Source organism: Panthera onca, chromosome B4 (genome assembly GCF_046562875.1).
Source record: "Panthera onca isolate mPanOnc1 chromosome B4, mPanOnc1 haplotype 2, whole genome shotgun sequence".
Taxonomy (NCBI): domain Eukaryota; kingdom Metazoa; phylum Chordata; class Mammalia; order Carnivora; family Felidae; genus Panthera; species Panthera onca.
The window spans coordinates 75,098,248-75,110,536 of NC_138345.1; the positions used below are offsets into that span (position 1 = coordinate 75,098,248).

General features: G+C 39.2%; 1 protein-coding gene across 1 annotated transcript; it reads left to right on the forward strand.

The window, feature by feature from the left end:
* The first annotated feature begins 4,241 nt into the window (after positions 1–4,241).
* On the forward strand, positions 4,242–5,171 carry LOC132660332 (olfactory receptor 8S1-like). The gene has a single exon (XM_060604349.1). The coding sequence runs from the start codon at positions 4,245–4,247 to the stop codon at positions 5,169–5,171; it is 927 nt and encodes a 308-aa protein (XP_060460332.1). The 5' UTR covers positions 4,242–4,244.
* Positions 5,172–12,289: the final 7,118 nt, after the last annotated feature.

Genomic DNA, 12,289 nt, shown 5'->3' on the forward strand with positions numbered 1-12,289 from the left:
GGGTTTTTTTACCCTGGGTCTTCTTATAGACTTTTTATTTGCTGGAGACTGAGCCCCCAAATCTAGGCAGACTCATATTCTCCATGCATTAAAGTCTGTGTTCACCTACTCTGAGCAGCTACTTGGGAAAAACTCTCTGGCCTTCATGACTAACATTAAGCAATGAGAATGAGGACTTCATGCATTCTGGGTACAAACTCTGCATTAGTCTAGGCCCTAAGAATATAATGAAAGCAGAGTATGCAACTGGGAGCATAGCAGTCAGAGGAGGATTGGGCAGAGTACATCATCAGAGTGGATGGTATATATTTTTTCCTTTTCTAGGATCCACTCACATTTGCCACAAAAAGTTAACTTTTTTTTCTATTAATAACTCCTTCAATCTCCCAAATGGTTCAAACTGATGCAGGTGCTGAAGCACACAGGAGGAGGGGCAAAAGTCAAGGAATATTTTTAAAAAATCTTTTGCTGATGTTCTTTTTCCATACCCTCCTACTTTCACCTCTTCTCCCAGTTCAGGGGCCTTCTAGATTCCCATGGAATTTATACTGCTTCTGAGTATATAAATTTTCCCACTTTTGGTCAGTAAATAGAGGAAATACTGAAACTCTCTCTCTTGCCTTTCTTATTAATCCATCTATCCCAACATTTGTGAAATTAACATTTTTAAACTAAATACATTTGAGATTGATAAAGTGTTAAGAAACGTATGTTTGTTCTCTTTGTCAAGGGAGGTTTCCCAACAACTTGTCCCAACAACTTGGAAAGGATGTGATAAAGATACATTACCGAACTTCCTGAGCTCAAATTCCAGCTCCTCCACTTGGTGTCTATTTGACCTTGGGCATGGTTCTTAAATGCTGACTGCCTCAGGCCCTCATCTGTTTAAAAAAAAGAAAAGGGATAAGAAGATAAAACACCCACATCATGGGACTTTTGCATGAAAGAAGTAGGTTAATATATACAAAGTGCTTGGAATCAAGCATTATCCTTTCAATATCATCACCATCCTCACTACCCTGATTCATTACATCTACAGGGGTTAATAGTGTAACTGATTTGAAGTGTTTAAACACAGTCATTCCAGTGGAATAAATATGCAATGATAAAATAGGATGACTTTTTTAAGCCCCCCAAATCAACATCATTTTGATCTGTAAAGCAGATCAGACAGAATTGAAGGTTGCAGACATGTTTGACAAAGTGTTCATATGTGACTCACCAATGCAAATTAGAAAACCCAGCTTATTTCTAAACTGTCTTCTGCATTGACCTCTCTTCTCTCTTTAAAGATCTGGGGCATCTCTTCTCCACTCACTCTGAATCTAGGCTATATCTCACAAACTTCACTGTGAATTGGAGCACTGTGATCCTTCCAGACGAGTAAGTACACACAAGGCAGACAGAGTAAATGTGACAGAATTGAAGTTAATATATGCTTAATGCATACAGAAAATTCCAAACAAAGAAGTGTTCATATTCTTGAGGAGAGTGTCCTCAATTTACTTTTTAATTTTGTTTTACTTACTAGTGTAGAGAACAGAAAAATGTTTTCTTCTAACAGGACTTGACAAAAGCAGAGATAAGAGGGGTCCTTGAAATTTATTTTTTCAATAGTTTGTTCTCCTTACCTGCTAAATTTAAGTTTATTTCAGCCATCTATTCTGCATATAAGACAATAGTCAGAACTGAGATGTAAACTGGATTTAAGAAAGTCCTATAGTTTGAGAAAGTATGTAAATATTCAATATTAATAGTGGGGAAATAATCAGAAAGGACAAGCACTGGGAAGATGACCACTCTACAGGATTGAACTCATTGTGATCCCTTTGGGCAACATCAAGGTCAAACTCTGTGGTATCAGGACAAGGCTCAAGAATACAGAGCAGATTTTGAGCACAAGGGGACAGACTAGAGTTTGTGTGGCATTACAAAGCCAGGCAGATTTCAAGAGGCACAATCTAAGTATGTAGCCCCAGACAGTGTTTCAAACTGGGCACAAGAAGAAAAGCTAAGAGAATAAATCCCTGAATGCTAGACAAGAGTGAAACAAAGAGAAGAAACTGAGTACCTATAAAATAGTTAAACAGCTGTATATACAAGGTTGTCTTCTTCTTAGTGCCTATCATAGCCTGGCTTATAGGAGTCCACCTGTGAATATCTGATGTCTGAATAAATGGGCTTATAGAAATATGATAGAAGTATAAACAAATGGAGAAAAGGATTGTGAATGGAACAGGTAAAGTCTACTCCCAGACCCTCTCCAGCTACAGCAATCTGACTCCAATTCTGACACTGATTCCTCCTATACACACACACACACACACACACACACACACACACACACACACACACACAGAATTACTTTCTCTTTCACTTATCTTTAATGTTGAATCTTTATCAAGCTTATGGGCCTGGAATCTTTCCCAAGAATGTTACTTGTACAGTCTATACTCTTCATTTCATCATTTCTTTCTTTATTCCACAAATATTCATTGGGGTTCCATTCTGTGCACATCCCTTCACTAGGCCAAGGGTTCTGGATGCCAAACATTATAGAACACAATCACTGCCTCCATGAAGTTACAGTATCACGAAATGGAAAACATTAATACACTATACATGTGTACTAACATTAACTATGACAGAAAAACAGGGATTCATGTGGTAGTCTACAAGGAAGAGAGTTACTTATTATGAGCTGATGAGCTAGATCATATTATGGAGAAAAAAGAATTCTTAAGAAACTCTTCAGAAAAGAGGTAGAGACTCAGTATAGAAAAGATTCAGGCTTCATGATCAAAGAGTTCAGAGTTGGAATCATGGTATTAATCATTTGAGATGATACTCAAATACTTTTGTTTCCTTATTTAAAAAATATTTACATAATGATTTACTTCAACTTGCATCTGGAGTTTAGTAGAAGTACCTAGGACTTATGTGGCACTCAATAATAAGTAGTTCTCCTATTATTACATATTATGGTGAATTCAGAAAGATAATGATCAATGAAGATCTCAGGGGGAAAAGTTGAAATTAAGGTAAATGTCAAAAAACAAATAAGATTTGGATCTAAAGACAGGGCATTCCAGATAGAGCTGATGCTTGAGCAAAGGCAGAAAGAAAGGATGTCCATGAAGTACTCAGAGGAAAACAACACTCGTTTGCCCTCAGAATTGGGGCTTTCTAGAGGGAAGTATATGGACAATTCTATAGGTACATAGATACCAGGTGATGGAGGACATTCACTGCCAAGCTTTGGTTGGAAGACATGGTAGGATATATCTATGAGATACCTCTTGTCTTGGAGCGCAACCAAATGCTGTGCAACCAAATGCTGACTGTTGAAATTGGCAATTTAGACAAGTAATATAACCTCTGATACTCCATTTTCTCTTCTGTAAAATGGATCCAGCAAGCTCTGCCCTTATTCATGTTACTCCGTTCTCCAACATACAAAGGCAAAGAAAGACACATGCACACACACACAGGCACACATGCACTAAGATTCATGATTACATGAATTACATTCATGATTCATGATGCATTACATTCATGATTACATTTCAGTCTTGCTGCAAAGATGAAAGTGATTGTAAAAAAGCTAAAGAAAGACAAAATAATGTCATTGAGCAATTATGCAACCTAGCAAGGTTTTAAATGGGAGTAAGAAACTCAGTGACAGAAGAGAAATGACAAGTTTTGCAACATCCATTATAGACAGTTCACTAAAATATACAAATGACAGGCACTGCTAACAAGTTTCAATGAAAGGAATTGACTAAATTAGTCATGGTCCTGGTCTGGACAAATTTGTGAATTCCGAGGCACCTGTGTAGCTCAGTTGGTTGAGAAACTGACTCTTGATTTCAGCTTGGATTATGATCTCACTGTTTGTGGGTTTGAGCACTGAGCCTGCGTAGGATTCTCTCCCTCCCTCCCTCTGCCCCTCTCCCACTCTCTCTCTCTCACACACAAAATAAATAAACATTTTTTTAAAAATTTGTGAATTTCTTCAGCAATCTCTGAGATAGAATATCAACTATAGGATAATATCATACTGAGATTGACCCATTCAGATGAAGCAGAATATCTGTATGGGAAGAGAGGATCCAAAGATTCAATGAGGGCAAATATTAAATATAAGTTAGTTGGGTTCAAACCCCCCTCCTCTGGTAATTGAATGTGGTCATCAGAGGTTTAAGTTTTTGCCTATGTTTACTTCTAGGGAATATTCCCTCTAAATGGCTTTGAGGAACCACAGCACCATCACAGAGTTCATCCTCCTTGGCCTGTCTGTTGACTCCCACGTCCAGGTTCTGCTCTTTGTGCTTTTCCTTGGGATTTACCTCTTTACTATAATGGGAAATCTATCGATGCTGTTGTTCATCAGGGAAGATCCCCATCTCCACACACCTATGTACTTCTTCCTGAGCCACCTCTCTTTCATGGACTTTTGTTTATCTACTGCCATAGTGCCCAAGCTGCTGGAGAACCTCTTGTCTCAGAGCAAAACCATCTCAGTGGGGGGCTGCCTGGCTCAAGCCTTCTTTGTGTTTGACATTGGAGGAACAGAAGTCTGCTTACTCTCAGCAATGGCCTATGACCGTTATGCTGCTATCTGTCACCCACTCCTCTATGGCCAGGTAATGAATAATCAGCTGTATATGCAGCTTGTATGGGGCTCATGGAGCCTGGGGTTTCTAGATGCACTCATTAACACCCCCCTGACAATGAACTTGGATTTCTGTGAAGCGAAAATCATCCATCACTATAGCTGTGAGTTGCCCTCCCTCTTCCCTTTGTCCTGCTCTGATGTCTCTACCAGCCTCACTGTCCTGGTCTGTTCTACACTCCTGCATGGCGGTGGTACATTCTTCCTGATTTTCTTCTCCTATGTGCGCATAGTCTCCACCATCCTGAGCATCGGCTCCACCTCAGGCAGAAGCAAGGCCTTCTCCACCTGCTCCTCTCACCTCACTGCATTGAGCTTCTTCTATGGCTCAGCTTTCCTCCGTTATCTCATGCCAACCTCAGGCTCACCTCTGGAGCTCATCTTCTCCATACAGTATGGTGTGGTCACTCCCCTAGTGAATCCCCTCATCTACAGCCTGAAAAACAAGGAGGTTAAAAATGCACTGAGAAGAACCTTGGGAAAGTTTTTGCAATAGTACAGGTAGCAAACTGGATGGAGATGATTAGGTGTTAGGCTAGAACTGCATGCATGCAGATATCTGTTGAATTTATGTTAAGTAAAATTGGCTGAATGCCTATCTTGTTAAATGCTGACAGATGCCTTAGTATATAATTTAACACCCAGACTCAGTATATCTTATTCTAATTTTTTTCTATACATAGAGATCGTAATTGAACAAATTATGGAGCAGTCTCAATAATATATAAACATGAATCATTTTTGACCTATTTTTACCAAAATATGACATACAGAATATAAGTATACAACACAATAAATTTTCTCAAAGAGAATATGACCAAAAAGCTGGCAACCAAATCAAGTCCCCCTTTGCAACACGATCCCACCCTCACAAGTAATACAATACCATATATTACTTTTGTCTTCTTTTGTTCTTCATAGAAGTGGAATCATACCATCTATTTCTTTTTCTTTTGTGCCTGATTTAATTTACTCAATATTGCACTTAGAGAGCTAACTCTTCAGGTATAATGTATTTGCTCATTGTTTATTCTCAGTGTTGCATTATTTTCCACTGTGTGAACGTATAATTTATTCACCCATTTTACTGTTGAAAGATATTTGTGTAGTTTTGGTTTATGGCTATTATGAATAGTATAGCTGTCAGTATTCTTGTACACATCCTTAATGAGCATAAATACTTTTGTTTTGCTTTGTTTTAGTATACACCTAGAGATGGCTTTGTTTGATAATAGGGTATACATCATACTTCCAAGAACTTTCCCTTCGTGGTTGTAAAATTGTATATTCCCATAGTAGTTTATGAGAATTCCAGTTGCTCCATAAAATACACATGGTATTTTTATGTTTTTCATTTCATAATTCTAGTGGGTGAGTTGTGATTACATTTAAGGCTGTACTTTGCATTTCTCTGATGGCTAATAAAGCTAAGCACCCTTTCCTCTGCTGCCCTGTGGATTGACTTTCATTCTCTTAATGTTGTTCTGATGAAGAGAAATTCTTAATTGTAATAAACCCCAAGTAATCATTTTTCCTTTATAATATACTTGCTATTTTTGTGCTGTGTTAAAATTTTTTTCCTTACTCTTAGTTTATGAAAATATTCTGTTTTTTTTAAGCTTTAGTGCTTTATTATAATTCACCTGGAATTGCTTTCTGTGCATAATGTGTGATAAAGGTCAAGATTCATTTTTTCCAAATGGAAATGCATTTACCCATCACCATTTATGTTCCCACTGCACTGTAATATTGCTTTTATCATAAATCATATATATGTGTGGGTCTGTTTCTGAATCTTCTTCCATTTTGTTCCATGATTAGTTTGTCTGCTTTTGTACCGATAACAAACTATGTTTACTATTATATCATTATAACAGCCTTCGAAGTTTGGAAGTAGAAGGGTTCCTTGTAACACAATTCTTCAGGATGTGCTTGGTTCTTTGTATTTTCAGACAATTTTTTAGAATCAGCTTATCAACAGCAAAAACGTCCAGGATTTTGATTGTGTCTGAATCTATAGATCAAGTTGAAAAGGACTGGCATCTTCACAATATTGAGTCACCCAATTAACCAAGTTATAACTTTCCATTTAATTAGGTCTTTTTAATTTCTCTCAGAAATATATTATAGCTTTTATTATAGAGGGTTTTTGTACCTTTTGTGAAATGTATTATTGGGCATTTAATGTTTTTTAACTCTATTTAAGCGGTATTATTTTTAAATGTTATTCTATGTGTGATTTTATTGGTATGGAAAAATATAATTTATTTTTATGTATCAGTGAACTTGTTAAATTCATTCCTTAATTTTAAGGGGTTTTTTTTGTAGATCAACTTTTTCAGATTAAGAAAGTTTTCTTTCCTTTTCATAGTTTGTTAAGTGTTTTATGCATAAATTATGTCAAGTTTTATCAAATGGTGTTCCTGTATCTATTGAGCTATCATCTAGATTTTCTAATTTTATCAGTTAGAAAGGTCAATTCTATTAGTTGATTTTTAAAGATAAAACTTCACGGGGCAGCTGGGTGGCTCAGTTGGTTAAGTGTCTGACTTCAGCTCAGGTTGTGATCTCATGGTTTGTGAGTTCGAACCCCACGTCAGGCTCTGTGTTGGCAGCTCAGAGCCTGGAGCCTGCTTTGGATTCTGTGTCTCCCTTTCTGTTTGCTCCTCTCCCATTTGTGCTCTGTCTCTCTCAAAAATAAGTAAACATTAAAGGTAAAACTTCACATCGGTTTCATTATCAAGATTTAATAGACTCATAAAAAGAATTAAGATGCATCCTCTCTTTTCTATTCTGTGGAAGAATTGTGTAATATTGGTTGTTACTTCTTCATATATTCATAAGAATTCACTATTAAACTGATATGATTGGGGTTTTCTTTCTAAGAGCTTTTTTTAAATAATGAATTCAAGTTATTTAATACCTATTAAATGATTCAGACCTCTGCTTCTTCTGCCAGACTTGGAAAAAATGTGTTTTTAGAGAAATTGGCCCAGTCACATAAATTCTCAGATTTGTTAGCAATTAAAGTGGCTCATAATATTCACTTTATTATCTTTTCCATGTCTATACTATATGTATTGATATCCTACTTTTCACTCTGATTTGTACATATCCAATAAAGTGTTAATATCTAAAATATATAAAGAACTTAGACAACTCCACACACACACAAAATAAGAATCTAATTGAAATGGACAGAAGGGGTGCCTGGGTAGCTTAGTTGGTTAAACATCTGACTTCCGCTCAGATCATGATCTTGGGGTTTGTGGGTTCAAGCCCTGTGTCAGGCTCTGTGCTGACAGCTTGAAGCCTGGAGCCTGCCTAGGATTCTGTGTCTCCCTCTCTCTCTGACCCTCCCCTGCTCATGCTCTGTCTCTTTCTCTCTCAAAAATAAATAAATATTTTTTTAAAAATGGACAGAAGACATTAACAGACATTTTCCCAAAGAAAACATACAGATAGCCAACAGACACATGAAAGGATGTTCAACATCACTCATCATCAGGGACATGCAAAGCAAAACCACAATGAGATGTCACCTCACACCTATGAGAATGGCTAAACTCAGCACAAGAAACAAGTGTTGGCAAGGTTGTGGAGAAGAAGAAAGCCTTATGCACAATTAATGGGAATGCAAAGTGGTGCAGCCACTATGGAAAACAGTGTGGAGGTCCTTCAAAAAATTAAAAATAGTTTTCTGATATGATCCAGTGATTTCACTGGTGTTGGGCATTTACCTAAATAAAAGCATTTTTCACAGAAATAGAATAACGAATCCTAAAATTTGTATTGAACCACAAAAGACCCCAAAGAGCCAAAAAATCCTGAAATAGAATAACAAAGCCAGAGGCATCACATTTGCTGATTTCAACTTTACTACAAAGTTATAATAATCGAACAGTATGGTGTTGGCATAAAAATAAACATGTATGCCAATAGAACAAAATAGAAAGCCCAAAATTAACCTTCTGCATATACTGTCAACTGATATTTGACAAGAGAACGAAGAACACCAAATGGGGAAAAGATAGCCTCTTCAACAAATGGTGCTGGGAAACCAGATAACTATAAGCAGAAAAACAAGACTGGACCCCTATCTCACACCACTCACAAAAATTAACTCAAAATGGATCAAAGACTTACACATAAGACCTGATACTGTAAAACTTCTAGAAGTAAACATAAGGAAGAAGCTCCTTGACATTAATCTGGGCAATGATTTTTTAGATGTGACACCGAAAGTGCAAAAATCTAAAAGCCTGTGCCCAGCAAAGAAACCATCAATGAGGTGAAAAGGCAACCTACAGAATGAGAGAACATTTTTGCAAACCATATACTGGATAAGAGGCTAATAACCAAACTGTATAAAGAATTCCTACCACTCAATAACCAAAAAGAAAAACAAAACAACCTGACTTTAAAATGGGCAGATAACCTAAATAAACATTTGTCCAAAGAAGACATACAAATGGACAACATGTACATGAAAGATTGCTCAACATCACTAATCATTAGGTAAATGCAAATCAAAACACCTAACACCTACTAGAATGGCTATCACGAAGAAGAGGAGATAACAAGTGTTGGTCAGGCAACAACAGATGTTGGCGAGGATGTGGAGACAGAGGATCTCTTTTGCACTGCTGGTGGGAATGTAAGCTGGTGCAGCCACTCTGGCTGCAGTATGGGGGTTCCTCAAAAAAATTAAAAATAGAACTACCCTACGACCCAGCAATTGCACTACTAGGTATTTATCCAAGGGATATAGGCATACTGTTTCAAAGGGACACATGCACCCCAATGTTTATAGAAGCCTTATAAACAATAGCCAAAGTATGGAAAGATCCCAAATGTCCAACGATGGATGAATGGATAAAGAAGATGTAGTATAATGGTCGGAGGGAAGATGGCTGTGTAGGAGGACGCTGGGCTCACCACGCGTCCTGCTGATCACTTAGATTCCACCTACACCTGCCTAACTAACCCAGAAAACCGCCAGAGGATTAGCAGAACGGAGTCTCCGGAGCCAAGTGCAGACGAGAGGCCCACGGAAGAAGGTAGGAAGGGCGGCGAGGCGGTGCGCGCTCCACGGACTGGCGGGAGGGAGCCAGGGCGGAGGGGCGGCTCGCCGGCCATGCAGAGCCCCCGAGTCTGGCTGGCAAAAGCGGAGGGGCCGGACAGACTGTGTTCCGACAGCAAGCGCGACTTAGCGTCTGGGAGGTCATAAGTTAACAGCTCTGCTCGGAAAGCGGGAAGGCTGGAGGACAAAGGGAGGGAGAGCTGCTGAGCCCCCGGACGACAGAGCTCAGTTTGGTGGGGAACAAAGGCGCTCGCCAGCGCCATCTCCCCCGCCTATCCCCCAGCCAAAATCCCAAAGGGAACCAGTTCCTGCCAGGGAACTTGCTCCCTCCACAAAAACACCCAACTCTGTGCTTCTGTGGAGCCAAACCTCCGGCAGCGGATCTGACTCCCTCCCGCTGCCACAGGGCCCTTCCTGAAGTGGGTCACCTAAGGAGAAGCGAGCTAAGCCTGCCCCTCCTGCCCCCGTGCACCTTGCCTACCCACCCCAGCTAATACGCCAGATCCCCAGCACCACAAGCCTGGCAGTGTGCAAGTAGCCCAGACAGGCCACGCCAACCCACAGTGAATCCCGCCCCTAGGAGAGGGGAAGAGAAGGCACACACCAGTCTGACTGTGGCCCCAGCGGTGGGCTGGGGGCAGACATCAGGGCAGACTGCGGCCCCGCCCACCAACTCCAGTTATACACCACAGCACAGGGGAAGTACCCTGCAGGTCCTCACCACTCCAGGGACTATCCAAAATGAGCAAACGGAAGAATTCCCCTCAGAAGAATCTCCAGGAAATAACAACAGCTAATGAACTGATCAAAAAGGATTTAAATAATATAACAGAAAGTGAATTTAGAATAACAGTCATAAAATTAATCGCTGAGCTTGAAAACAGTATAGAGGACAGCAGAGAATCTCTTGCCACAGAGATCAAGGGACTAAGGAACAGTCACAAAGCGCTTTAAACAAAATGCAAAACAAAATGGAAATGACGACAGCTCGGCTTGAAGAGGCAGAGGAGAGAATAGGTGAACTAGAAGATAAAGTTATGGAAAAAGAGGAAGCTGAGAGAAAGAGAGATAAAAAATCCAGGAGTATGAGGGGAAAATTAGAGAACTAAGTGATACACTAAAAAGAAATAATATACGCATAATTGGTATCCCAGAGGAGGAAGAGAGAGGGAAAGGTGCTGAAGGGGTACTTGAAGAAATTATAGCTGAGAACTTCCCTGAACTGGGGAAGGAAAAAGACATTGAAATCCAAGAGGCACAGAGAACTCCCTTCAGACGTAACTTGAATCGATCTTCTGCACGACATATCATAGTGAAACTGGCAAAATACAAGGATAAAGAGAAAATTCTGAAAGCAGCAAGGGATAAACGTGCCCTCACATATAAAGGGAGACCTATAAGACTCGTGACTGATCTCTCCTTTGAAACTTGGCAGGCCAGAAAGGCTTGGCACGATATCTTCAGTGTGCTAAACAAAAAAATATGCAGCCGAGAATCCTTTATCCAGCAAGTCTGTCATTTAGAATAGAAGGAGAGATAAAGGTCTTCCCAAACAAACAAAAACTGAAGGAATTTGTCACCACGAAACCAGCCCTACAAGAAATCCTAAGGGGGATCCTGTGAGACAAAGTACCAGAGACATCACCACAAGCATAAAACATACAGACATCACAATGACTCTGAACCCATATCTTTCTATAATAACACTGAATGCAAATGGATTAAATGTGCCAACCAAAAGACATAGGGTATCAGAATGGATAAAAAAACAAGACCCATCTGTTTGCTGTCTACAAGAGACTCATTTTAGATCTGAGGACACCTTTAGATTGAGAGTGAGGGGATGGAGAACTATTTATCATGCTACTGGAAGCCAAAAGAAAGCTGGAGTAGCCATACTTCTATCAGACAAACTAGACTTTAAATTAAAGGCTGTAACAAGAGATGAAGAAGGGCATTATATAATAATTACAGGGTCTATCCATCAGGAAGAGCTAACAATTATAAATGTCTATGCGCCGAATACCGGAGCCCCCAGATATATAAAACAATTACTCATAAACATAAGCAACCTTATTGATAAGAATGTGGTCATTGCAGGGGACTTTAACACCCCACTTACAGAAATGGATAGATCATCTAGACACACAGTCAATAAAGAAACAAGGGCCCTGAATGATACATTGGATCAGATGGACTTGACAGATATATTTAGAACTCTGCATCCCAAAGCAACAGAATATACTTTCTTCTCGAGTGCATATGGAACATTCTCCAAGATAGATCATATACTGGGTCACAAAACAGCCCTTCATAAGTTTACAAGAATTGAAATTATACCATGCATACTTTCAGACCACAATGCTATGAAGCTTGAAATCAACCACAGGAAAAAATCTGGAAAACCTCCAAAAGCATGGAGGTTAAAGAACACCCTACTAAAGAATGAGTGGGTCAACCAGGCAATTAGAGAAGAAATTAAAAAATATATGGAAACAAACAAAAATGAAAATACAACAATCCAAACGCTT

Bases quoted from the DNA above. Each gene is read 5' to 3' on its own strand.
- LOC132660332 (XM_060604349.1), top strand. From the start codon at position 4,245: ATGGCTTTGAGGAACCACAGCACCATCACAGAGTTCATCCTCCTTGGC.